Here is a 27943-nt window from a genome sequence, read left to right as displayed (position 1 = left end):
AGGGGCCTGCATGCTCAGCTCGCTCTCTCTGGTTTGCCCTCAGCTAGCAATGCTGGGATCCTGCACACATCATCACAGCGGAGGGAAGAGGGAGACCCAGGCTCTGATCCTCTCTCCATCACGTAGGACCTCTGTGGCTTTCGGAAGGTCACTTAAACTCTAGGTCTCAGGCTCTTCATCTAAAAAATGGGGGTGGGAGTGGGGGTGGGGGTGGCTAATGCATAGTCCCTTGGGGATTGGCAAGGGCCACATGGGGTCATGTCATAAAGAGCTTGAGGCAGCTCCTGGCATACAGGAAGGGCTGGAAAAACACGAGTTGTGTCCGAGCATCCATACATCAGAGGCCGGGTGGAGAGTCTCACAAAATCTGTGGAACGAAAGCACCTTGACTGGCTTTGAGAAGAGGACGACAGGAATTTCTTTGCTTTCTTTCCTGTCAGTATTTCCTCCTCTGCTTCCCTCACTGGGGTTCTTTGAAATGAAGTGAACCCCCAGCAGGGTTCAATGCCAGGCTTGCTGAGGCAGACAGAGCCTAAGTCTGGGAAAGAACAGAGCTCAGGGTTATCCCTCTCCAAGTCTGGGGCCCGGTCCCTGGGGGATGCTCTCCTCTTGCCCTTCCCTCTCTGTAGCAGCCCTGCCCTGCACATCTCTGGGCCCCTGAGCAGGTTTCGTGTTTGGAAGCCATAGAGGGGGAGAAAGCTCAGAAAACAAAGTGAGTTGCATATTAAGTGAAAGCTTTTCCATCTGCTCTGAGTCTGGGGAATCTGGAAGTGGGCGGACCATCTGTGGGCCAGTGAACTAACTGCCGCTCGGGGAGAAGGCAGATCTCGGGGCAGTGGAAGATAAGAGAGAGGAATGGAGACCGCGGCTTGAAACCTGGGACCCTGGGCATGCTCCTGTGCTTCTACAATGCTGAGAACGTGTGTCCAAACAAAGGTCAGCCCGGAAACCAGGGGATCACTGTCCCCCTCCCAGCTGCAGTGCAGTTCTCAACATCTGTGTGTGCGTACGTGTGTGTGTGTGTGTGTGTGTGTGTGATTGCCTCTCCCATCTCCTGTAACACCTGCCTCCTCTGAAACTCCCCTGGCTCCTATCACTCTGCGACTTTCCTCTTGGATGGGGGCAGGAGGTGGGTAGGGAGCTCGTTGGGCAGCTCATGCCCTTCCAGCTTGACTTTGATGAGGTGGTTGGCCAGTGCAAACTCCTCGTCATCCAACATGCCATCCTTGTCGATGTCAGCCAGCTTCCAGATCTTTCCCAGTACGCTGTTGGGCAGCTTGGAGCGTACCATCTCCTTCTTGGCGTTGGCACCTGTGATCTTGCCATCCACCGGTGACAGAGTGTAGAAGATCTCATCGTACATGGGCTTGTCCCTGGCCACCACCCACTCAGCATCGTCGATGCCCTCCCCGGCCCCCTCCCCATAGCCGTGCCCAAAGGGGCCATGCAGGGTGCCCTCGAATGCTCCACCCTTCACCATCTGGACGGGCTGCTGCGTTTCCTCCTGGCGCACCAGCACCATGAGCTGGGCAATGTCGTGGGCCAGCATGTCATCTACCACTTCCAGCAGCTTGCTTTTCAGGGGCTGGAATTTGCTGAAGTCCTGGCCCTGAAGCTGGTCCTGGGAAGAGAGAGAGAAAAGAAAGTGAGGACGAAAAACAAGGAAAGGAGATCCTTGCCCTGCTTGGGGAGGCCGCCTTCTGCTACCCTGCGACTGTTCATATGCTGTCGGCTTGGAGGCTAAGCTTATCCACATCACACAATAATAACAGATGAGGGAGAAGGAGAAAAAAAAGGCATCTGGGCTCTTGGAAGAATTTTTTTAGGGGAGAGTAGAACAGTTGCAGGGGCTGGGGAAGAAAGACAATATAACAAATATTAGTCTGATCCATTTACGTTGTTCTGGAAAGCAAATACTTGAATTTCTCTTTCAGTTAGTTTTGGCTATTGAACAGTGGTTTCTGAATGCTGCGCCCCTCTAAGACTGAGGCATGTGGGTCTCTACGTTAATAAGGGTTATACTTGAAAACCACAAAGTACTTTCACTATATTATCTCATTTGCTCCCCCCAATGCCCTTCTGAGGGAGGGAAATCATATATTCTATTTTAGGGAAGGAACTACAAATAACTGGAAAAAAAAATCATAATAGAAGCCAAAAACCCTTCCCAAACCAGTGGCTCTTAATCGGGATGCTCATTGGAATCATCTGGGGAGAGTTTCTAACTATCAGCTCCTTGCTCAGAGTTTCTGATGCAGAGGACATGGCAGGCGTGCAGATTCTGCAAAAGCCCCACTCCTGACCTTCCCACAACACCCCCAGCACACGGTGAGAGGAATATGCTGTCTTCGTGATCTGGAAAGGTCTTGAGCCTAGAACACCTTGCTTTGCCTTGGCCTCTGTAGTGACAAAATGAGAGCTTTCTGCTCCTGCCCTGGCCGGAGCAATCTCAGGACACTGGGCAGAGGCCAGTGCACAGGGCACAGCCTCAGGGACAAGCACATGGAGTTCACTGACGAAAAATTCTGAAAACACCCACAGCTACATTTCAAGAGCAAGTGATAGCTTGGGTATTTCTCACCTCCCTTCCAGGGCAGGGTGGAACCAGGAGGCAGTGGGGGTGGGGAGAGGGTGGGGCAGGCGGACTGGGCAAGCCCTTCCTCCTGCCCTCAGGGCATAACCTCCCAAGGTCCGTCCCTCGCATCTCCCCCAGCCAGTGCACATCTCATTGTGTTTGGTGGGCTCACAAACAGACGTCCCAATATCTTCCAGGGGGTGTAGTGGGTGCTCCCATCCCCCCACAACACACCCCCACAGAGCAGCCCTTTTCGTTGATTCAGCATACCAAACACAGGACCGGCAAACAAGTGAGAAGGTACATTGAGAAAGGATTCCTCACAGTAAAACAGACAGACGTCACATGGTTCCCTTCAAACGTCATCTTCTCAAATGTTTGCTTACAGAGTATTCAATTCTTTTTTCTTATTAAAAGTTTTTGGGGTGACATTGATTAATAAAATCAAATAAGTTTCAAGTGTACGATTCAACAGGACGTCTTATATATATTGCATTGTGTGTTCACCACCTGAAGTTCGATTGCATCACTAAAAATTTGACCCCTTTTACCCCTAACTACCTCCCCCTTCCCCCTCTTTCCTCGCGTAACCACTAAGTCCACTGTCCGTGTCCATGAGTCTCTGTTTGTTTGTTGCTTTCAGTTTTATATCCCACATATGAGATAATTAAATTCTTATCAGAAAGAGAAACTAAAAGTTGAAGAGTTCCAAGCCACAGCTGGTGAGATACCCGAATTATGTTAAAGTAATTCTGAAATTAGTGACTGGCTCGTGGTAGGCAGTTACAGGAATGAATGGGCATAGAAACAAATGCATACTTTAAGTGTCTATTTTCTCTTCTTATTTCACCAAATAAGGAAACAAGAATGTCTATTTGGGACTATAGTTATATTCTGAAAGCCTGGTCTTAAACTGAGACACAGGTTCCCAAGCTAAAGATCAAAATCAGCACCAAGAGCAAAAACAATATTACGACTACATCTGCTGCTACTTTTTCTCTAATTCCCTAATTTTTAAAACTTTTTATTTTAGGATACTTACAGAATCATGAGAAGAGGCAAAAATTATACAGATAGGTAGGTCCCTTGTGCTCATCACCCAACTCGCCCCAGTGGCGACATCTTACCTAACTTGCTACTGAATTTTAAGGGTCTGGTAGGTACCAGGCTCTGTGCTGAGTGTCTTGTGTCATCTCACCGATGCTTGCGACATCCATACAAGGTGGGTGCTTCTGCAACCTCAGAGTACAGAGGAAGAGACAGACACTCAAGGAGGATTTAGTTAGTATGGTGCTGTGTTTTCTTGCTTGGGCTGTGAGGATACCTCCCTGGCTTTTCTTCCGGCAGGCTACGTGAACACCACACTCAGAATGCTGCCGGCGACTAACTGCAAAGGTTGATTATCTCTATAAACCTCAGTTTGCTCGTCTTTAAAGGCAGGATAAAAATGCCTCCTTCAGAGGACTGCTGTGCGGAATAACAAGAGCAATCATGTGTGATGGTCCCTGCACAAAAGAGGGGCCCGCGGTGTGCCCCCGAAGGTGGCAAACTCCTGTGTGGACTTCTCTGTGCCTTGTGTCCCAAATCACTCCCAAGTGGGAGCTCAGAGAACAGCTTCACCACTTGAGGGCCTGGAGAACCTTTGTCAGGAGACTTGTACCATTTCACATGACATGGTAGGGAGTCTGAGCTTGTGGTGGCTGTGCCTGAGGAAGATCATGAGCTAGAGATATCAGACCCCAAACATCACGTGACAGTCCTGCCCCTCTAGGAGCACTGGGGTTCTGTGTTTCTCTCCATGCCCAGATATGACACCTGCTGGGCCAATGACAGCTCAGCAGGGAGCACAGACCAAGGGTTATCTCCCTGCATTCTGATTCTGGGTTGAGTTTCCATCTGGGGCATCCAAGCGTGGCCTACTCCATACTCAGGATGCTCAGCCAACTTGTGTGATGCTGTCCCTTGTCCCGGAGCCCCAAACCCTGGTTACCTGCATCCTCTTGAGGTTGGGAAAGTCCCCAGGCGAGATCTGGTGCTCCCGCTCAATCCGGCCATAAATCTCAGCCAGGTTGTTCACCAGCTCCTTCTTCTTGCTGTCCTTCCCAAATACCGAGGGCATCTCCTTCTTCAGAGAGCTGATGATGTAGGCATGGACCTGAGAAACAAGGAAAGAGAGAACACTTCAGATCAACACCCTCGATTCATTCCTTCCCTCTGGTTCGCTCTCACCCATCTCTTCCCATAAACCCCTCCTCCTCCTGCTCTGCTTCTGAAACAATCCCTATCTCCACCTTCCTACCTTCATACTGCTTGCAGCGTTGAGCTGTTTTTCCAACTCTCATGGGTGAGATTGTAGGGAGGTTAAGGTCAATGCAGTAACAAGGATGGTGATACTGGAGATGATGTTGACAATAACAACAGCTAATATTTACTGAGCACTTCTGAGATCACAGGCAGTGTGATGAGGGCTTTTACATTCTCTATTCTACCTTATCCTCCAACCCTTTGATTTTACAGAGGTGGAGACAGGCACAGAAAGACGAAGGGCCTCGCTAGGGTTGGGATCGCGCAGTAAACAACGGAGTTGGGCTCTAATCTGGCCACCTGACGCCTGTAAGTATAACCACCACATTATCCTGCACTGCAGCTGCTGGAGTTAGCACAGCTGACCCTCGTGATGCTGTAGGACCGTCTCACGTGGGCAGGCAATAGCTCGGGGTTGCAGGCAGCACCCCTCAGCTCTTGCAGCTGAGCCCCCCACCCCAAACCCTTGGTGCCACCCATGCTGCCCACCTCCCCAGGCGGCAGCCTCACCTTGGCCAGCCTGGCTCTCTTGATGAGGTCATTGAGCTTGCGCAGGGCAGCGTTTCGGGGCAGACTCTGAATGTCTCTGAACAGGTCCTGCTCCTCAGCCTCAAACAGCTTCCGGTTGTCGGGGATAAGAAGGGGGTGGGACCAGAAGGAGCCGATGTAGACCCGGATCACCTCCGGGGTGTTCACGATCTTCCCCAGGGACCACATGAGGGCTCCGTACACCCGCATCAGCTGCTGTGTCTCGATCTGGTCGGCCTTGTTCAATACCACCCGCATCTTGTCCTCGTGGTTCTTGAGGGCCTTGATGACTTCTGAGAACTCATCCGAGATGTCCAGCTTGTGGGCGTCAAAGAGCAGGATGATACGGTCTACCCGCTCGGCGAACCACTCCAGGACGGCGGCAAAGTCATATCCTGCCGGCAGAGGGACAGTCAGGAAGGCACAGCCTTTGGGGCACAAGGTAGGTGCCTGGGGAGAGGTACAAGGTGCAGCAGAAATAACAGTCTTGGGAATCAGATCTGGGTTCAAATCCTGGTTCCTCCACATTTTCACTATTTGGCCTTGAGCAAGTTACTCTGTGTCTCTGGGACAGTGCTTTTTCATCTGTAAATGGGCATACTAATAGTACCTGATTAATAGAATTATAAGGACTAAATACGCTCGGAGCCCAGCACTTAGTAGCTTGCTCAATAAATATTAATTATTATTAACATCATTATTCCTATTTAGTCTTTTCATTAAAGGAAAGGGGCTCACTCCATTAAGGGTCGGGGCTCAGGAAAGGGCTTTGGGGCTGGGCTCTGCCCAGTAAGGAGGGAGATGCATTGTCTGTGCAACCTAGAGATGATCACACAGCAACTCAGCTAGGACCACCCTGCTTGTAGGAGGCAGCTGGTGAGAGTGATACCTAGCCTGCTCTGCTGTCAGACGTTCATGTCACGACCTCATTTCACCCTCACGGTACCCTCTTCGGTAGGCAGAGTGAGGAGTATCATTCCCACCTTTCAGAGGAGAAAGCTGAGGTTCAGAGATAAGGTGAGAGTCAGACAGCTGGCAAGGGGTGGGGTCAGGACTGGACCCGGCCACCACTGGGGCCCTGAGCTTCCTGCATGAGCCAAAAGGGCAGCCGTCCTGTACCTGGCCACCTCCCTGTCTCCCTGTCTCCCTGCCCTCCCCTCCCCTCTCTTCTTCACTCCTCTCTGGGAAGGAAAGCCCAGCAGGCAGCTTGCACAGAGCCCAGGAGGCCTCATGCTTTCTAGTTTCAGGTGGGCCTGTACCTGCTCCCCTCCCCTCCCCTCTCCTCCCCTCCCCAGGGGTGGCTCCTGGCTATTTTTAATCTTTTCCTCAACAAAGCCAGGTAAAGGCCTAGCTCTTGCTTCTCAAAGGCAGTCCCTTGGAGCTGTGGGAAGGGCGGGGGCCAGAGGGCTCAGAAAAATCAGGACAACCTGATCTCCCTGCCCCAACCCCCACCCTAGAAAACAGGTCACAGCTTCACTATTCTGGTGCTTGGAAACAGCAAGCAGGCCCCGCTCGTGGCTAGGGAGGGCCGCCGGGCTCAGGCATCTGGTGTTCTGCTGAGACCTATTCCCAAATCTGGCCTGACAAGGATTTAGCCGAGGCGTGCAGACCATGGGGGCGGGGGGCAGCTGGGAAGAGCACGCTGCCGCCCCGTCCACCTGTACAGCCAATGCCAGTCCTCAGCGCTCACTGTATCAGCCACTCTTAACCATCTGGGCAGCCAGAGCAGCCAGCACTGGGCGCTCTACTGACAAGGAAATGAAGGGTCATGGAGGGTGAGAGACGTGACCAGAGCCACACAGCAGTAAGATTAGAGCCAGGACCAGAACTCAGGGCTTCCAACCCCAAGTCTGCCACTCTAGCCACTGCTTGGGGAGCTGGGGAAAGACAAGCGGCCAGCGAAGCTGCAGAGAAAAGAGCTCCCACCCCTCCAGCCTCTCCCCCATCCCTGATGGCACCAGCCACGCAAGAGGATGCTCGGAGGTGGACAGGGGCAAATCCCAGCGAGCTGACCAGTCCCTGACTCGGGGTGGGGGGACAGTGACGGCACCAGGTCAGTGCTGCCGGAACAGGATGGCTCCTTGCCCGTTCCTGTCCCCACAAAACTGAAATGTGAACCCCGCTCTGCTCTTTACACCCAGGGGATAGCGAACCAGTTATCTCTGGGCCTCAGTTTTCTGGTCTCTGAGTTAAAACCCACCAGACCCTGGCATAGGGTCCCTGTGAGGATCCAGTTAAAGAAGAGGATGTGGGTGCAAGTGCCCGGACCTTGGCTGTTCCTATTGCTCCGTCCCCTTTATGAAGAGCTCCTTCCAAGGGCCAGTTTCCATGGGATGGGCGTGCTCTGAAGAATCACCTGAGGAGCACTGGCCTGGGAAACGCCCACCTCTATGTCTGCTCAGCCATTAACTTGCTGTGTGTCCTTGGGCAAGCAGTCTCCCCTCTCTGGTCCTTGGTCTCTTTGCCTGTCAAGCCAGGGGGTTGGACTTGAAGATTTTGAGCTTCCTTTCTCAGTTCACGATTCTCCGCTTCTAAGACTGGAGGTGTGAGGGTGGAGAGTACAGCCGGGTGGATGGAGATTAGATACAAGGAAGCCCTTGCAGGACAGGAAGAAAGAAGGCAGGGGCCACTGTCGTAAATGTCTCGGGAGCCTGAGGACAGCAGAGGGTTTCTGGGAACCCTTTCTAGGATTTTATAAGCACAGAGGCCTCCTATTCATGCTCCTACTTCTGCAAATTCTGCATGCTCGGGCAAGCTGCTATCAAATTATAGAGTTAGTGTGGCTGTAAGAACCCTGAGAATCAAGCAGGGACTCCATGGGTCTCCTCTGAAGCTCAGCCTCCTGCTCCTGGCTGCTCAGAGACTAGCAGTCTCCAGGATGAGTATTTAATTGTTTCCTGGACTCTGCTTATGCACATCCAGGAATGGGAGTATCTGAAAGGCAAAGGCTGGACCCACTGAGGAAAAGGGCGTGGAACTAGCTCTCCCATTTATTTTCTGTGCGGCCTTTGGCAAATGTGAACCCCAATTTTCTCAGCAGTAAAATGGGTATAATAACACCTGAGTGATGAGGGGTCAGTGGTACAGCCATGGCAATGAGATGTGATAGCAGAGGGAGGGTCTGGGCTTGGTCTGGAGTTTCTCCCCCAATGTCTGGGGTGAACAGCACACCCAGTGATAGGCCCCCTTTTCTTCAGTGGCCCAGGAATGGCTCAGACCCACAAGAGGAGCTCTTGAGCTCTTGCAGCAGCCCAAGGGCTCATGAGATAGGGCAGTGGGTGAGGGAGATTCATGCCCCAGGAGACTGACAGTCAAGCTGGTTTTCTTGGAATTGCTTAAAGCAAGTCTGCTGGCTCCAAGAGATCTGGTTTGCCTGCACCAGGCTCAGACTGAGCGGCCTTCAGGGGCCTGAGGCTCTCCCTACTGCTCCCCGCCACTGCCCCCCACCCCCCGCCCTGACTCTAGAGGACTGAAAAGACAGAATTTCTAAGTAATGCCAGGCAGGAGGAAATCAATGAGACAAACAGTATCAAGGCAACTTTTTAAATCACCCCCTGGCTTCCTTTGCAGTCTGAAGTACAAGGGACAAGGCAGCGTATTTCTGTGTATTTTCAACCACATGGTTTCCTTTGATCCTCATATCTCTGCGTATGTGAACAGGGCGCACACATCTTACAGGGAAGGCAGAGGGAGCGGGCAGGTTAAGGGGCTTGCCCACGCTCACACAGCCACGGGGTAGCTGGATCCTTGTAGCACACCGGAACCAACGGCCCAGGGTAGCTGGATCCTGGATTCTTGTCCACATTTCCTTCTGGCTCACAGCTGTGTATAAGGCTGGAGCTCAGAGGGCTGAGACCTCAAACCAGGCATTTACCCGTGGTGGGTACATAGTCCTGCCTCCACAAATGCCTTTCAAGATTTAAAGACATTTTAGCAAACAAACAAACAAACAAACAAACAAACAAACCCCAAATAGGCATCAATTTCAGCAATGTGGGAAGAATTTAGATGACAATAAGGAACATGCTTCCCAGAAGTGGCCCAATAGACTCGTCGCCGGCCTCCAGATGACCACAGGGCTGTCAGCGAGCTCTTTTGAAAGGCATCAGGACTCTGCTGCTCCACCCGGGGAACACATAAATGGCACATAGTCCAAAGCCCCAGAGGTCCTTAAATGCAGGCCCTGCTCCAGTGAGGGTGCCAGGGACAGGCCAGGGAGGTGAGACTGTGAGGATCAGCCTTGACCCCCTTAAGGTCTCCCAAGGAAAACTCAGAGGTGAGTTTGCCTTCGTTCCTACTTCTCGCCTTCTTCCTGGGCAGGTGATAAAAATGGGCTGAAAAGCCACTGGACTCGGTATCAGGAAGCCAGAGTTCCCACTCCAGTTCTGGGACCTGGAGAAGGTTTTTTTACCTGCGGTGGCGCTGCCGAGCTCACCCGCATAGGAAGGGGTCTGCAGGGAGGGATGTGCGCTCCATGCCAAGGAGGTGGGACCTGGGGGATTTCTAGCCGAGAAGCAGCCAGGAAGTGTGGTTCCCAAGCGTGAGGACACTCAGGCTTCCGGAGTCCTCCCACCTCTGCTGCTTCCTCGCTCCTTCCCAGTAATGCGCCCCGGGCTGGGCACATCCTGTCACTTCCAGGAACTGCCTCCCTGCCCCTCTGCTGCCTACCCTGATGCACCTTCATCCAGTGACAAGTGCCGGCCTGCGACCTGCCAGGTTCAGGTTCCCGGATGTCCCTCGCTCTTCCTGTTCCCCCAAGACGTCCACCTCCAGGCTTGGACTGAGAGGCCACACCCTGAGCAAGGACCACACTTGGCCCAGCGCTGGCCTGGGGCCTGAGTGCACCTTCGGGTGAAGCCTGAGGCCTGGGGAGCCCTTTGGAGCAGCTTACTTTCCGGAATGCAGCACACCGGGACCGACGGCCCAGCGAAGGCTCTGTGCAGATTTGATAATGGTGCCCCTTTTATTCCGGTGAGACACAGCCCTGTGCCAGGCATGAAGCTCAGGCACAGCAGAACGTGGGCTGGACTTCGGGCTCTGCACACCGCTCAGCCAGGTCAGGGGTTCCGTCCCACCCTGGGCTGGCAGAAAGAGGGGAAGAAACACCAAATCTGTGCTTTGACCAAACCCAGAGCTCTGAGGGCCCCTGACAAGAAGCACACACTTGTATGTAGGAGCGTGTGTGGAAGGGGGTGTGGGCGTGTGAGTGGACTGGTGGGTGTTTATGTGTAGGTACAGGCTGGAGCTTTCCGGTCCTATGGCTGATTGCGAGGAGGGAGGAGGAGGGACTGCATACTGGAAAATTTCCTCATTCGGGGTCCCCTTGATATCTGAGAGTGTCTGAGCCCCCGCCCTGTAATGTTCCTGGTCTCCTCGGGGAGCTGAGGTTAGCACTGCCTCGGAAGAGTGACTCAGGGCTGGCAGCCTAGCTCCCAGCTCTCGTTTTTATCACAGGCTTTTGCCAGCAGCTGCATTTATCGTCTGTACTCAGGGGGACAGAGAAGAAACAGGCCCGGGGAGCCACTCATGGGGCTATCACTTCTAGAGGTGGAGCTTAGTCTCGTTAGATGGGAAAGGATAGGAAGGGCAGGCAAGATGACCAAGCACTTGATTTGCACAGGGCAGCTGCTGAGGTCCAAAGATAAAAACAGGAGAGAAACTAGAAGACGAGGAAAAGAATGGAATAGGACAGACGCTGAGGAAGGCAGGGGTCCTGGAAGCCGGGCTGCCACACAGAGCTGCACGGGCTGCGCAATGCACGACTGCGAGGGAGGCCACTCGCTTAGACCACCCTGGGGTCGTACAGTGGGCGGTCCTGGCTCGCAGGAAAGGGGAAAGAAGGAAGCTCCCTGAGATCCGGACCCAGCAGAGCTGATGTCTCTGTTTCCATCACCATCCATGCACCTCACAAGGTCATATGATGGGTATCGTTACCCCTTGTTACAAGCTCAAGGAGAAAATGTGACCTGCCAAGACACATGCAGGCTCTAAAACCCCATGCTCTGAGCTCCAAGTCCAGTGTTCTTAGAAACCCCAGAGGCTGGAGTCCTCTCTGGACCCACCTGTCAGGCTGCACTGGCCTTGCATGTGCTACCTAGCTGCTAGGGAGTCCAGACTAAGTCTGGCTCTCCTGAGCTTTTCTTGAGGAGATAGATATAAGCTGCCCACATGAGACAGTAAATCCCCTTTAGACCTAAACTCAGGATGAGCCCAGGTGAATCTTGGGGGTGTAGTGGTTGGAGGTGAGGGTGGGGACTGGTCAGGAGGCAGGGAGTATTTAGGGGAACTATAGAAGTCCATCAGAGAGCCACCTGAGCTGCATCTCCACAGGGCCCTGAACAGGGTGCAAGGATGCTTACAAACGGCATAGAGACCAGAAGGGTGAGGAGATGCCCCTCTCTCCTCAAGGCCATGGGTTCTATGGCTTCAGACCAGCTCCCCCAAGCCCTACACCACTGTGCTGCTCTCCACCCAGGCCTAGGGACCCAGGCTCCCAGAACCCTTTCACAGAGGCCTTCTATCCACATCCTACTTACACAGATGGCAGGCCACTAATTACATGAACCGTTCACACAGTGTCCGAGGCCCCCTCCTGACTCACTGCTCTCTTTCCCTTTTTATTCCCAGATGTCACTTCTTCAGTGAAATTTGGGGAGGGGCAGATTTTCCTGCTGGTGACTCCAGCCTTCCCCTCCCTCCCACCTGCTCCAGAAACAGGAAAGACGGGGGGTCACGAGGCCCTGGAGCAGTCTGCTCCCACTGTCTTCGTTCTCTGTCCCCAGCCAAGACTGACTGTCCCCATTAACACAGCCACAGTGTACTCCAACTGCTGAGCCGGGTGCCTGCGAGCTGCTGTCTTCAGGGAGGAGGCTGAGGCGACTCGCAGGAGCGCTGGACAGCAGCCCATTTTCGGCAGCAGTGGCCTGCAGCCGGCCGTCGCCTGCAGCACTCATTGGCACAGGGCCTCGGGAGTGCTGGCCTCGCACCTGTGCAGCCCGTGGCGCTCACAGAGGGGTCTGGGGGTAAGTAAGTGGGTGCTGGCCTTTGCAAGCCGTGCCCCTGGTGGAGGGGGTTTCTGCCATGCCCCACCCACTGAGGTGGCACAGACCTTGCGTCTGCCCCAGTGGGGCTGAGGCCGTGTGGCAGGGAAGCAGATAGTCATCTAAGGTCGTCTCAGGGGGGGCCAGAGTCCCAGCTGCTGCCCAGGGAACTCTTGAGTCCAACACCTTCCCTCCCGGGATGCTGACTTCCGAGTGCTGATTTGTCTCCAGCCCAGCTCCCAGCTCCCGCATTGGGTGGATGTGGCCTCATCCGCTTTTGCCGCCAGAGAGGCAGCACGGAACGCAGACGGGGCGGGGGGCCCCCGGGCACACACAGTGTGGTGCGGCAGCAGCGGCTCGGGGTGGGGAGCCAGCAGCCGCTGCTTTTAGTTTTTTTACGGCACTGGTCTAGCATTTTAGAGCTAGAAAAAAACAAGAAGAGGATGAAGGTGACCATCCGTAACATCTCATGTTTATTGGACACTGCTATGTGCCAGGCAGAAGGCTTTTTATCGGTATTATTTCTTTTAATCCTCAAACAACCTATAATGTATATAGAATTATTTCTCCCTACTTTATAGATGAACCATCTAGAGTAAAGAAACCTGCCCAAGCTCAAGCTGCCAGAAGTGGCAGAGGCAGGCTCTGAACCCTGGCAGGCTGGCTCCAGAGTTCTGATTCCTAACCATCCTGCTGGTGACCCCTGCTTAATGAACAATTAGCCTGTGTCTGTCTGGAGTGAACAGTTTTCAAAGTGCTTTCACATACCACTCCCTGCCCCCGTGCCCCAGAGCACGCTGTCATCCTCATGTGTTGAGATAAAGTTCTCTGCACGTACCTGCCTCCCCTGCAGAAAGGCGCCCTCCTGGGGCAGGGCTGCAGGGACTTTGGAAGCAGCCAGGGCCTGGCCCATGGTAGGCGTCGCTTGGAGAATGAATAACCCGAGTCAGGGAAATAAGGCAGATATTGATGTCTCCATTTCACAGATGAGAAGACCGAGGCCAGCTATTTCCTGAGCTACAGTGGACCTGAACTTGTCAGCTGCCTAGGACTACCCCACACAGCATTTGAAGTGGCGCTGGCTTGCTGAGGGACAGCAAGGCCCTGGGGGCCTCTCTCCTGATCTGGAAGCTAGAGAACATACCAGAGAGAACACCGCATGGAGCCAGAGCCAACCATACCAGGTGCCTCGCTCACCTCGGCTGATCCTCTGCTTCTCCCCGGAGAGGATTCCTGGCGTGTCGATGACGCTGATGCTCTCCAGCACGGGGTTGGGCAGCTGGGCGCACACAAACCTGCGCGAACAGGAGGAAGCCCCCGGTGAGCCGCTGCCCTCTTGTTGCTGCTCATGCACAAGCCCACCTCCCCTGCCCTGGGGCAGAGGTTCAGAAGCCTGGCTACCTTGCAGTGCAGATGCCCAGGCCCCAGGTCAGTGGTGGGCCCAGGCACTGTACTTTGAGGAAGCTTCCTGGGTGTTCCTGAGGCAGCCATACGTTTTGAAGCCCCACGAGGCATCCAAACCCCAATCCCTGCTCCTGTAGAAGCACAGTCTGGTCGGGGAGGAGGCAGGTGCGTGAGCAAACACAGTACAAGGTATGATGGGCCAGCACCCTTAGGGAGGTCAGATGAGGGGCTCAGGAGATCCAAGGTGGAGAGATGGCTTCCAGGGACAGTTTCCTGGAGGAGGGGGAGGCACTGGAGCTGAACTTGATGAATGGGTCACACCACCCAGAAACATTTATTTGGGCTTCAAAGAGCTATTCGAATACTAAACTTCACTATTAGAATAGTGTCAAGCCTTATTCAAGGAAATATTTCTAGTGCTACATCTGAAGTTTCAAAATACAGATTTGCAAACCTGACTTAGATCCTTCTTACTTCAAGCATTCTCTTTTCTAGCCATTTTTGGTCAAGGTCTCCTACTCTCCCCAGTCTAGTAGGTGGTCCCATAGTCTCAGGGAACCTCTGCTACGCAGTGAGATGGCTGCAGAGATGCAGGTTAAGTAAGGAGGCCAGGGACACATGGAAAAGGGGGTTGGGAAGGTTTCACAGGAGGCAGGACTTAAACCAAGTCTCCAAAAGGTGATCTAATCCAATACAACTGGTATCTTTTTTTTAAATTAAATTTATTGGTGTAATATTGCTTAATAACATTATATAAATTTCAGGTGTAGAATTTTATAATACAACATTTGATAAGATAGGAGAATGCCACGTGAAGACACAGACATGTGCAGAGGGAAGTTGGCCGTGTCACAACAGAGTCAGAGACTGAAATAGTGCTGCCACTAGCCAAGAACAGCTAGGGCAAACAGAAGTGGGAGGAAGCAAGGAAAGAGCCTCTAAGGCAGGGGTCCCCAATCCCTGGGCCACGAATCAGTACTGGGTCTTGGCCTCACAGCAAGAGGTGAGCAGTGGGCGAGCAAGCAACGCTTCATCTGTATTTGCGGCTGCTCCCCAGTGCCGGCATCACCACCTCGGCTCCACCTCAGATCGTCAGGCATTAGATTCTCATAGGAGCACTGGTCTCTGGTGCCAAAAAGGTTAGGGATCACTGCTCTAGAGTATTCTGAGGGAGCATGGTCCTGCTAACACCCTGATTTCAGATTCTGGTCTCTAGAACTATGAGACAATAAAATTACTGTTGTTTTAAGTCACCTAGTGGCAACTTCTTATGGCAGCCTGAGGTAACTAACACAAGTAGGTGCAGCAAATTCAGCACAGAAATGAGTGTGTGTGTGTGTGTGTGTCAGAGAGAGAGAGAGAGAGAGAGAGAGAGACAACATTCCAGAGGTATACATATCACTAAGGCAAGAATGGGAAGGTTGGAGCGGCCAGAGATGAGGCCGGACAGGGAGGTGAGGCCCAGATCACTAGGGCCTGAAAGTCACAGTAAGGAATTTGGATTTTATACTGAGGGCAGCAGAAACCCATTAGAAAGCTTTAAGCAAAAGAACGACATGATCAGATGTGAGGGTTGTCAGCATATTCAGTTCAGTTCGCCAGATGTTTACGGAGTGCCTGCCACATGCACTGTGCTAGATGACGGGGCAGACGCGTCAGCGACACGGCCCCTGTCCAGCTGCAGCCCACGGCTTCTGCTAGGCCTGAGGCCCAGCCACGTCCTGGTCCTCGGATTCTACGGCACACTCCAATATCCTGAAATACATTTCATGTTTTGCTGAAGCTAGCCTGAGGTAGCTGTCTGTCTCTGGTAAACCATATTCTTTCTTTCCTCGCTTCTATTTTTATTTTTCCCAGTTTTCTCTGGAATGCCCTTTTCTTTTTCTTTTTTTTTTATTCTTCTTTTCTTTTCTTTTTTTAACTCTTTCAGTGTCATTTCACCCATCATTGAACTCCGATGTCAAATGCCAGCTTCTCCACAAGGGCCACATCAGTCTGCTTGCCTTGGAAGAGGATATTACTATTATCCTATTTTACAGATGGGAAAAGTGAGACATAGAGAAGGTAGGTAATTCGTCTAAGATCCGCGGGGCTGTTTGGTAGGCTTTGAACCCAGGTCTGTTGAAGCCAAAGCCCATAGTCTTTACCTTTATACCTTGCAATACCTCCAATTAGAGAAAGTAGTTTTGAAATTTTTAAGTGCAATCCGCATGCAAAATTGTGCTGTGGCTTCATATAACAAGTGCAGTCAGGATTGGCCTGCATTTTAGCGAAGCAGAATGATAACAGGAAGGCTCAGATCAGCTTGCCAAGGATTCCCTAGAGTTTTCTTCACTCAAACCATCATGATGACCCTGGTGTCTGTAGGCTTACACTTGTCCCAGGGGAGGAGGGTGACCTGTCCAAGGCCACATAGTCAGTTTAGTAGGAGAGTCAGTACTCAAACTCAGGGCTTCCATCTTAAGCACAGGGTTCTTTCCACCAAGTAAAAACAATGTCCAGGAACAGAGAAGAACCTCCTCCCCCCTCCTTCCAATCAAAGTAAATCCCTGCTGTAGGACAGGCGAGAGCGGGAATGGATACAGAGCAGCCCTCTCTGCTTTTATTGGCGGGAGGTGCAGCTATGGGGGATGTGATTCGACTTGCTGTACCCTTCCCTGCTCCGTCCTTGATCGGAAGGAGTCAGCCTAGCGTTTGCAGCTCCCACATCCCTAATCAATGGTGACTGACTCAGCTACATTCCCAGGAAGAAGGGGACAATCAAAAAAGACACACGGTATGGAAAGGCACCGAGTCTCCCAAGACCCTGCCCCACGCTTTCCCTTCTCATACTCCAAGAACAACAACAGAGACCAACCAGGGCGTGTGCTCCTTCTGTCCTCACCTGTTCAGGAAGGCATTGCCGAAGGCGTTGAGCTTCCGGAAGGGTTTCTTGGGGTCCACCACCAGGGCGTTGCCAGGGATGACCCCCTCCACCTCGCCCTGCATCACTGCAATGAAGGAGTCGGTGGTTGGCTCGGGCCCAATCCTCATGCCCGGAAAGTCCTGTTCCAGCAGGTACCTGGCAGAAGGGAGCAGCACAGTCATACTTCAGGGATCCTGCAGACAGGCTGACATGTGTGTCTACCACAAGGCAGACGACGATGCACGTCAGGGCAGAGGGGCAGATGCAGAGCAAGGGGATATCATGGCCGGGAGAGGTGATGTTGTGGAGGGGGGGTTGCAGCTGAACTTAAAATAGCGAATCAGTAGGAAAAAAAAAAAAAAGAAGCAAAGTTCGGGCTCAGAGCTAAAGCCTGGGTTGAAACTGATTCCTGTACAGAAGACCACAGCGTTCACCACTGAAGGACTCTGCAGTAGGTGGCAAGTCCTTTCCTTTGCTCTTCTTCTGATTTGGGCAGTGAGAACCCAAGGCCACTGCCCCTGTGCATAGCCCCCTTTAGAAATTAAGAGCGAAGGCACGTGACAAGCCAGAGAATGACGAGAGCAGCTTGTAAGGACAACCGAGCCCTTTAGAAAGAGATTGAGCTGGATTCCAAGGAGGAGCCCAGAGCTGCCTTGGGTTGGGACTGGCCAGAGGAGAGTCCCAGGGGCATCTTCCAAGATCATGATGGACAAGGACTTAAGTGACATGTTGACCACCAAACACAGGCCCATGGGGTGAGTCCTCAGCATGTACTGAGAACCCCTTAAACCTTGAGGGCGCATATTTATGTTTAGAGGGAAAAAGCAAGGAGCTTTGAGGAGAAGAGAGGTGAAGTCAGAGACTGTTAGTTGGAAAAGGACCTGGAGACCTCCTGGACCAGTGGTCCTCAGCCCGCTGCCCATCCGAGCTGCTGTGGGGCACCATCCAAGCTAATGGTGCCCGGGCCCCGCCCCCAGGGGTTCCGACCGTTCCCTCAGGGTGGGGTCCTGACCTCTGGTCCTTTTTAGGAGCTCTCCAGTAGATTCAACATGCAGCCTGGGCCCGCAGCCCTCTCATCTGACTGATCACACAGCTGACAATAGCATTTCTACATGCCAGACACTATGCTAATCACTTGAGGAACATGATCTCCTTCGGGCCTCACAGCAGCTCTCTTAGTAGATATTGAGGAGATTGAGGCCCGGAAGGGTTCTGTGGCTTTCTCCAGCTTAAACAGCTAACAGCGGAGCTGGAACCCAGATCCTCTGTCTCCTCCCCTGAGGAAATCACTGCCAGCGAGAGCTGATCAAGGCCTTGCAGAAGCTCAAGGCAGAGCAGCCATGTCTCCAGGTCCCAGGCTCTCTGCACACCCTATGCCTCCCTGAGGTAGGCCTGGGGCAGTGGTCCCGTCCACAGAGTGGTGGCCAGGGAGACTTGCTGGGGTTTCTTCCGGCACATGGACATCCCACTCGTACCTTTAAGAAGTGTTCTGAGCTGTTAGTTTATTCTTTAATTCAGGGCAGTTTAAGCGAGGTTGCTATGCGCTCCTCCCCAGGGAGCCGGCAGGGTTGCTGCTGCCACGGAGCACTGCAGCTCAGGAGGCCAGCCCTGCACACCCGAGGGCTTCAGGCTGCCTCGGGATGCCCTTGCTCTCCCTCCAGGAGCCCAGCCCAACAATCTGCTGTGAAGGCAGGCTCTCCTCCATCAGAGGGCCATTTTGGAATCTGGCGCTTGGGCTGCGGATGAAGATACATTCTAACAGCTGCACCCCTGCTTTCCTAGTGTACCTTCTCCTTCAGGGCCTCCTGGGGAAGGCAGGCAATCTCAGCGGCCTGGGGCCAGCAAACCTGGTTTCTCTAACCACGAGGGATATGCCCTTAGGAAGAGACTGGACCTCTGCAAACCTCTGTATCTTCCTCTATACCGTGGGAGGTAATAGTTCCGATTTATCAAGCACCTGTGATGTGCCAGGCACTGTTCTAGACTTTCCATGAATTATGTAATTTCATCTTCACATCTCTCAGGTGAGTACTATAATCCTTATCATCAAAGGGGCCTAATAAGAAAACCCACCTCATTGGGTGTTCTGAGGGTTAAATTAGTTACAGACCTTAAGCACTTAAACCAGTACTGGGCACCTGGATTAGCATCCTATTTAAAAGAAGAGGAGAAAGAGGTTAAGCAATTTGCCTTGGGTTATGCAATAGTAAATAGCTGAGTGAGGATTTGAACCTGGCACTTGGATTGAGAATTTATGCTCTTAACCATTAGATTTTCTGTCTCCTTTTCTGCCTTAGGTCCCCCTTGACCAGGAAATATAAAAGGGTTGAGCCCCACCTGGAGACTAGAATGGGGATGGGAGGAGGCCACAAAGGAGTATGGCTTGGCAGGAGGCTGGCCAAAGCCCAGGCCTTGGGGGAGAAGTTAGGCTTTGGGGCCCACAAACCCAGCTGAGTATTCATCTCCACACACATCTGCCCTGGGGGGTTCACATCTAGGCCTCAGTGACTGGGGTTTGGCATGCAAAAGTTATTGCTATTAGGTGACCAGAGCAGGCCCCAGGCCCACTGGCTCTAAAAGGACATTCTTAGGACTTAAAAATAGTAGGGCCAGATTCCCCTGGGAAGAAGTTGCGTGAGAAGCAATACCCTTCCTGGGAAACCCCATCATTCTGCCTGAGTGCTGGGAGCACGTGTTCAGTGAACACCTGGGTGAGAGGCCCTACGCAGAGCCCTGCAGCGGGTGGCAAGTGTAAATTCTGAGGCGGGGGTGGGAGGCGGATATCATCAAAGCCTTGAGGAAAAGCTGGCATACAGAGGAGTAGAAAGAAATAATTCTGAGGCAGCTTCGAGAATGCCCAGCCTAAAGGGCCAAATGGCAGTGATGAAATAGCTTCTCGACCCAGGTGTCTCAGATTCCACCCCTGAGAAACAAGCTGTACCAGCAGGTGAACAAAGAACAACGCTTCCAGCATAACAGGGCCACTTCCTGGGATGCTCTGGGGCTGCAGCCCGAGTCAGCAGGGCCTGCTGTCCTGCCCTCTTGGCTAACCTCACATGACCCCGAACTCGCTGATCACACATGGGTCTGGAGAAACAGAGTCTAGCGAGGCCACCAGCATGTCCGGGGCCACAGTCGAGCTAAGCAGAGAACTAGAGCTGAGTAAATTCTCAGGGACATTTGAGTATGGCTTGCAGCACTGGGTGCCCCCTTAACAAAGCCACCACTGTGTCCAGAAAGGACAACCTATTGAGGATCTCATCACTGCTTCTCTATGGGAAGTGATACGAATCGCCTCTGTTGCCAGGCGAAACTGTTCCCACAGCAGCAGAAACAAAGAAAAGTTAATTCAAGCGTGGATGAGAATGGCCGAGGTGACCACCCCTGCACACCGGAGGGCTTTGGGTTGCTTGTGGACGTCCAAGGATAAGGAGGGACACAGCAGGCTCTTCTGGGACTTTTACCTGGATGATTCCACTGAATCTGTCCCACAAGCACTGTGGGATGGCAGCATTATTTCAGTTTTGCAGTGGAGTAAATTGAGATCTAGGCTGCTCAAGTTCAGGGTCAAATGAATATATTTAGCGGCTCTAAGAGCTGAAAAGATTTTGGTGCACCCTCCATGGCCCCTCCCCACCATCCAATGCAAAATAAGTACTAAAACCATAAAATAGGTGTAAGGAAGTCTAACACAATTTTGATTTTTTTCCCATGAGGACTATGCATATTTTTCTTCAGTAAATTCTTTTAGGACATTTTCCTCATTTTTTTGTTTGTTTGTTTCTGTGTGTCCTGCTTGCCTGGCAATCGAAACACGTGGTCTGCTTTACTGGTGACCTAAGCACCCAGGGTAAGGCGTGGAGCCAAGAATCTTGACCCAGTCTGCCTCCAAAGTGCCCATCCACGCAGCGGTGGGGCCAGACCTCAGGCTGCCGCTGGGACAGCAGGGGAACGGAGGGGCTGTGCTCCACAAACAGTGGTGCCGTGGGCTGGGTCCCCTGCCTTGGCTCGGTTGGCGAATGCACCTTCATGAGTGGCGCTCCATCACAGATATGACCTTGAACATGTCTACCAACAGCCCACTCGCTCAGTCTCTCTGATTTCTAAAATGGAAATAATGCTTGGTTTCTAACTAGCTCAGAGGAACAGGGTGGTTTTGAGATGACATCCATTGGTTTGGGGAAAGCAAAGCTCCTCCAGACATTTGCTCATATTGGCAGAGACAACAATTAGGGAAAACTAACACCTCATCGTTGCCCGTAAGTACTCAGGGCATTTCTACCTAGTCTCCAAACCCTGTCCCAGTGCCTCCTTGTGAAGCCTAAACTGATTCGTTCCCACCTCACCCCAACCCGACTTACCCTCTTCCTGAAAATCTGCAAGTTCTTAATTTGCATATCTTTAGTAGACTCTAAAAGGCACACATCGCTTTCTGCCTTATATCATAGGTATTCATGTTATATGTCTGAGTCTTTGGTCTCTCTAAGCCTTGCCGTACTTCAGCTTTAAAACGGAGTCCAAATAATAATACTTGCCCTGCCAGCCTCACATGGTTTTAGGGAGACGGTAAGGCACCCCAGAGACACAAAATGAGGAAGTAGGTGGGACCCCCCCCCTCGATGGTGGAGTTGAGGTCTAAGTCAGTTCTGTGCTCCCCAGAGCAGACACCACTGTCCCTGGGGCGGCAGCCCCTGCCATGGGATGAAGTGACCTGAGCACGAAGGACTAATGGACACACCGTAGAGCCTCCACCCGCCTCCGCTTGCCTGACCTCACCCTGCGCCAGGCTGGCTGCCCGGTCCGCTTCCCAGCACTGCCCAGAGTCCGGCTCATGCTCTTCCTTTAGGCCTCCCTGCACACGCCTTCCTTCCCCTTCATCTCAACTGTGGGTGGTGCCAGACAAGGGTTTCCCCTACCTCCTGAGGGCCAGCCCCGAAGCCTCTTCTCAAAGAATCATCTAGAATGAGGAGAGGGACTGATAAAGCCACAAGCACAGTGTGGAACATAACTGGAGCTCCATTGGGTCTTTCCCCTCCAATTCCTGAGAGTAACACTAAGATGTAGTTGTTACTCTCCACGTGTTAGGGATAAGGAAACAGGTTCTGAAGGCTTAGGTCTTGCTAACAAGCTCTCTTGGCTGGTACCTGGTGGAGCCTGGATTCTGCTGAGCCAGCTGTGCTCTTCTCATGGCCTGGCTCCATTGTCAATGGTAATGGGATGGAGCCCTCTCTCCAGAGGTCCTTCTCCTCCAATCAATGTTTCTCCTGATGACCTCCACACACCTGACTTTCAATGCAGATCTTACACTGGACCTGAGGCAGGTGGGCCTAGCTAGGGACTAGCAGATCAGAGCCCTGCCAGAAAAAGAACATTCATTGTCCTCAGGGTGGACAGGATAGGGTGTTTCAGGGACTGTGGCTGGCAGGGTAGACCTCACGGAGGTCAGTGGGTCTACCTGGAATGGCGGCCCCTTTCTTTAGCCCTTCGGCTTTGCAGAGAATCACCTTTCCTGGGATGGTGATGCTGTAATACATGGAGTGAGGCCTGGACGGCAGGGATGCCAGGGTGGTTAATGAGAGAAGCAGCCACAGGCTGCTCACCTTTGGGGAGGATTCAAACAGCGCCCTACAGGGCTAGCTGAATAGCACTCCCCACCCTGGCCCCAGCAGCCCCCCTGGTGTTCATACTTCAGTGACCCTTGAGATCAGCCCAGACCTTCCCATGCAGACACAGGCAGCTTGGCTCTCTCTGGCAGCCCCAGGCTCCACACTTGACTCCCTGGTCTTCTATTTCAGCTCTGCCATGGTCCAGCCAGGCCTTCCTTATAGCCTATGAGAGCACTGGGCCTTCCTCAGTCCCTGAAAAAGCCAGCTATTCACCTCTGTGATCAGGGGGCCAACTGGTGCAATGGGGGGGGGGGATTCGAGGATGCGTGCCAGCAAGAGGAAGAGCGAAGGGAGACAAACAGCAGAAGCAGAAGGAAAGGCCGCTAGGGCCAGAGGGACACAGAGCTACTGTACTCCGAAGAGGCAGCCTGTGTTGGAAGGAGCAGCCACCAGGCCAATTTATTGTTTATTTTATTACTCTGGGTTGCCGGGCCGTAGGCCAGGGAAGTTATTTCAGGCAGAGATCATAGCACATTAATTAGTTATTAGAAGAATGTCCTTTTCTGCGTATACTTCCTGAGAAAAGAAATAGACCCTGCGGCAAGTACATATAACTGAAAGTGGGTGGGCGCTCTGGAGGCAAAAGGCCAAGGACTGGGGAATGAAGAGGCCGGTCTTTGTTCCCAGGAGAAAGGTCTCACACAGGTTCAGGCCCGGGATGGAGAGGAGAATCACTGCGCTCAAAGCAAGAAGCAGGGATGGGAGGGGGTGGAGGGAAGGCATCTAAGATCTACTCCCTGTGCACCTAGCTACCCCAAGCCCAGCCTCCTTGCTTTGAGGAAGGGGTGTTGTACTAATTTACCCTCCTGGAAAGCAACTCAGAAATTTTACTCTGAATATCAAAATTAAAAATTAAAACAAACAAAAAGAACTACACAGTCTTTGACCTAGTGATTTCATTGCTGGGAATCTCTGAGAAAACAGTCCAATCTGAGGAAAAATATTATGCAAAGAAATAATCAGAGTGATTCTACAATAGCCAGAAAATCAGAAACAACCTAAAACATTCAAAAGAAGTAGGCTGGTGAAGTGAATGACTGCATACACATACAACGAAACATCATGCGGCTCTTAAAAAATAATGCTTACGAAGATTCTTTAATTTACATGGGAAATGCTCATGCTATAAGTGAAATAAATTAGCATACAAAATTACATTCTGACATGATCTCAACTGTGTTATAAAATAGCTAAAAATACTGGATATATATATATGTATATATACGAATGATATTTAAAATGATTTTCCTTGAGTTGTGGGATTATGGGGGATTTTTTTTCTTCTTCTTCCTCAAATTTATTCTTCTCTTGCATTTTCCAATTTAAAGAAAGTAACTCTTCAGGAGATTTAGCGAGCAGGCAGGAAAAATGTAATTTGGTTTAGGAAGGCTTCGCTGTGCTATGACCCCTCCTGCCGGGCTGGCGCTCTCCCTCACGGGGGTACAGCTTTTGCTGCATGAGCTAAATTCAGTTACTGACATGAGTGGAGAGAGAGAACTCTTGTACTTGGACGATAAGGAAGAGGAGGGATCTGCCTCTCCCAGCTTTCCTGTTTCCCTCAGATAATGAATAATCTATGGCGACTCAACTTAGCCACTTTCTTAGACCCAGTTAACAGCCAGCATGACTCAGGCAAAGCCAAGAGACTGTCTCAGACAAGAGGCACTTAAACCAGTCTGCTGTTTGGGGATCCTGTCCCAAGGGACATTTACCTTTCCCCACCTTCCCTCCCATTCTGCAACTGTGGCTGAGACCCCAGGCAAAGCCCCTGGGAGGTAAGGCACAGTTCTTAAGTGCTGGTGTTACAGAAAGGAGGGGCTCTAAATAACCAAGGTGTGTCCAGAGGGCCAGGGAAGGCTATACAAGGGCAGGAGCCATGGCCTGGACTTCTCGTGGGGCAAAATGCGGGCCAGGTAGAAGACACCGAATACAAAGGAAACCTTGTAGAGAACCCAGGTACCTCTGGAGTGTCTTTGTACCTCTGGAATGTCTTTGGTAGCAATAGGTGTTTAATAAAAGAGATGGATTAGGTCAGGGTTCTCACCCTAAGGTCCAAAGCAGCCTTTGGGCCCCTGAGGTTATATGTAAATTTGGGATATTTGTGCATTTTTCTAAAGATACGCCCACAAATTTCATCAGACTTTCAAAGAAAATACTGATCTTTTAAAAAAGTTAAGAAGCAATAAACTAGATTCATGGCTAAGGGCTCTTGTAGTTCTAACAGTAAAAGAGATCCAAGCTAACTGGCCCATCCGCCCCCTCCCACTTCCCCACCTGGGTACCAAACTTTTCAGAAATCACTCAGCCTCTCACAGCTGCTGAGCCCAAAGCTGTCCACCCAATAAGGGCAAACTTAATCTGTTACAGTGTTCAGCCATACAGTGTTAGTGTGGGACATGCCCTGTTTTTAGAAGATTTGTGTTATAAGCTTAGCAGTAGAGAAAATTTATATCTAGAATATCTATAATCAGACCATTAACTTAGCGTTGCTGCTTTTCTTCCCAGTGCTTTGAATATTGCAGGTGCTCCATCGATGAATGGAAACAAGAGAATCCCTGCTTTAAAACCTGCAGGAAATGCGCACTGTGGACTTTGAGAGGCCACCAAACCCATTGCTACACTGTAGGATCCTGACTCTCAACACGGAGGAGGGTCACAAGCACCCTCAATGGATTGGCAATGGCTGTAAATGAGACCAAGGAAAATGGACTGGCCTTGAAGGTTGCGTGGGCTGAGGACTGGAGAGAAGCCTGTTTTCTAAAGATAGGAAAGATTTTCATCACTCTGGTGTACAATATACAGACCTCTGAATGCTAGGTGGACAAGTTAACTTCTGGAGGATCCCTCTAGCCCAAGGATTCTATAATTCAAGGGAATAGCTAACTCATCCTCGAAGTTACGGGCATTAAGCCAAGCATCTCCTCCCATGCATCTAAGACCAGCATCCCAGGTTGGCCTCATCCCCAGTGACTCTGGACAGTGCATTTAACTTTTCTATGGCTCAGTTATCTCATCTGTCAATTCAATGGGCTGGATGAGATAATCATCAATATCCTTCCACCTCTAAAAGACTTTAATATTATTACTGAGCCATGAAGATCAAATAAGGGAAGAGAAAAAAGCATAGTTTATAGATACTGCTTCTGTCCATTTACCAAGAGCTGTATGTAGGAGCTCTGCTCGGAAAAGGAAACTGATAATAGGACAAGTGACACTATCAGGCAGGGAGGCCACAAGGTCCCCAGCCCATCATCTCAGCTGCAACTGTAAAGCACCCAAACTGTAAAGGCAAGAGAAGTGGCCCTGGCCATGCAGGGCATGTCTTTAAAAACTGAGGGCGTAAGACACCTCCACCATCATAAGGTACTCTTGGGACCAGAAACTTTCTCACTTGTGCCTCCTGGGCCTCGCTTTTACCGTCCATAAAATGGGGAGAATAGGGCTGGCTCTGAAATTTAACACTTCAAACAGACTACCTGAGCCAAAGTTCAAGTACAGTGGAGAGGCACTAGTAAGGATGCGGCAGAGGACCAAAAATGAAATTGTGGGGGTAAGCTTTGCGCGCGCGCGCAGACACAGACACAGACACACAGGGATTTCTTCACAGATTTCAAGTGAAGACTGTCTCCAGTCAGGAGGGGGCACCGGAAGTGAATGGAGGGCCTAATCGCTGGGCGGCAGATTAGGCTGCCAGGCCCCTGGACCCGCTCACCTGATGAAGGTGGTCTTCCCAGTGGAGTACTGGCCCACCAGCAGGACCATGGGCTTGTTGTCGAAATCAGCATCCTCCAGGGCGGGCGAGTGAAACTCGTGGAAGCGGTAATGCTCTTCCAGGGGCAGCAGCTTGCTCTTGTAGAGTTTCTTGAGCCCCTCGCTCACTGTCTGAAAGACCTCGGGGTCCTTCCTCCGGCGGTCGTCAGACCTCAGCCAGCTGAACATCGCGGCTGCTGCTCGCCCCCTGCACGCAGCACCAGTGGGAAGGCGCAGAGCCCTGTGTCCTGGCGCCCTTGGCTCCTCGGGGGAAGATGCTCCGCAGGGCGGGCCCGCCGGGCTCGGAGTCGCGCCGCCGCCTCACCTGGAGGTCGCGCGGCTTCGGAGTCCCTAGGGGCGACGTCGCGGAGCCCAGAACGAACTCTTCCCAAGCTCCTGGGACCAAGCTTCATCCAGCAACCAAGGCCAGTGGGAGAAAAAATATCTGGGCTGAGCAAGGGGAGTTTGATCTTGGAAATTAAAGTCAAACCTGTAATTAAACCGCCAGATGTCGGAATTCGCGATCTGCCCCCAGACCTCTCCTGCTCTGGCCAGGGTACAGTTAGGGGATGATTCGGCTCCACTCCTGCAGGGCCGGGAGGCTCAGGGGAGGCGGCAGCGCTGCCCAGTCTGCAGACAGCTCAGCATCCGCAGCAGCAGCCCGCAGCCCTAGGCGACGGTTTAAATGCCAGCGGTGCAGGAAGCCGGCTTGTGGAGGAAGTCCCCGAGTACTGGCAAGGCCGGCCTGGCCAGCGGGTCTCGGCGAGGAGAAGCTGAGCCGGGCGCAGCCATGTTTGTGGGCAGACGCTCCTCAGGGGACCCGCGGCCGCTGCCTGGGAAGGGAGGGATGCTCAATCTTGTGGGAACGCGCTGGTATTTCAGACTCGGCCTCTGGAGGTTTGATTTGAGAATAGCGCCCTCTCAGGGACAGCTGCGAAGACGGGGTTGATCCGCTCATCGCTCACTGACTTTCCTTGGCTGAGTTCCGTTCCTTAGGAAGACAAGTACTCTAGTATTTGGAAATATTTTTCTTGGGGCACGGAAAGAAGAGTCCAATACCAGGTTGCACAAAATAACCAACCATGTCACTACTCAAACTTTTTTGCTAGGTCTAGGGTGAAGTAAAAACCATTCTCATTCATTCATTCATTCATTCATTCCAATAAAACAAAACGAGCAAAAGCCCTGCAAGTATTGAGCTGGTAATATGGGCTCACCGATTTTGGTGACTGTGGATACAAAGTTGTCCACAAAGATGAACACGTACAAACGCTGTCTTCCAAGAGTTGCAGTACAGGAAGGATTTACAGAGGAGATACAAGCAGAGGGCCATGGGCTCACAGGGAGAGGAGGCATTTTTTTGTGCAAATCATCTGAGGATGGCTTCACAGAAAGCATGATGGTGAGCTGGTTTTTAAACGATGAATCTACAGAGAAAAGGGAAGACATTACCGGTAGAATGAAGGGCATTCGCGAAAGCATGGTGTGGTGAAGGCAAAATAAACAGTTTTACTAGCTAGAGTATAGGGTTCAGGAGGGTGAACAGGACTGTCTGAGGCCAAGCATGAATGGCTTTGCCTGACAAAACCGGAGTCATATAGGGGTAAGGAACCAAGAATAATGTTGTGACTAATCACTGTTAACATTAGGTGCCCAGCATGTGCAGGTGCTGGGCTGACTTCTCAGTGAGTGATGTTCCATTTGATTTACACGGCAGCTCTATGAGGCAGATCGTATTATCTCCAGTATCATACCAGTGAGCATGCAGGTG

The 27943-nt window shown here is 51.9% G+C and overlaps 1 protein-coding gene across 1 annotated transcript; it reads right to left on the bottom strand.

Annotated features, from left to right (window-relative positions):
• Window positions 1-972: 972 nt before the first annotated feature.
• Window positions 973-27041, bottom strand: EHD3 (EH domain containing 3). Its single transcript, XM_016136071.2, has 6 exons — window positions 26135-27041; window positions 16736-16912; window positions 13645-13742; window positions 5390-5802; window positions 4566-4730; window positions 973-1621 (listed from the first exon to the last, which is right to left on the bottom strand). The coding sequence occupies exons 1-6, from the start codon at window positions 26359-26361 to the stop codon at window positions 1094-1096; spliced, it is 1608 nt and encodes a 535-aa protein (XP_015991557.1). The 5' UTR covers window positions 26362-27041; the 3' UTR covers window positions 973-1093.
• Between the last annotated feature and the right edge of the window lie 902 nt (window positions 27042-27943).

This window comes from Rousettus aegyptiacus, unplaced genomic scaffold, assembly GCF_014176215.1.
Source record: "Rousettus aegyptiacus isolate mRouAeg1 unplaced genomic scaffold, mRouAeg1.p scaffold_m13_p_7, whole genome shotgun sequence".
In the NCBI taxonomy this organism is placed as follows: Eukaryota; Metazoa; Chordata; class Mammalia; order Chiroptera; family Pteropodidae; genus Rousettus; species Rousettus aegyptiacus.
This window is presented reverse-complemented; position numbering and strand designations above follow the sequence as displayed.

Coding starts and splice junctions, on each gene's coding strand:
- EHD3 (XM_016136071.2), bottom strand. CDS start 26,361: ATGTTCAGCTGGCTGAGGTCTGACGACCGCCGGAGGAAGGACCCCGAG. Junction 16,913..26,134: donor GGGAAGACCACCTTCATCAG/GTGAGCGGGTCC, acceptor CCCTTCTGCCAG/GTACCTGCTGGAACAGGACT. Junction 5,803..13,644: donor GAAGCAGAGGATCAGCCGAG/GTGAGCGAGGCA, acceptor CTCTGCCGGCAG/GATATGACTTTGCCGCCGTC.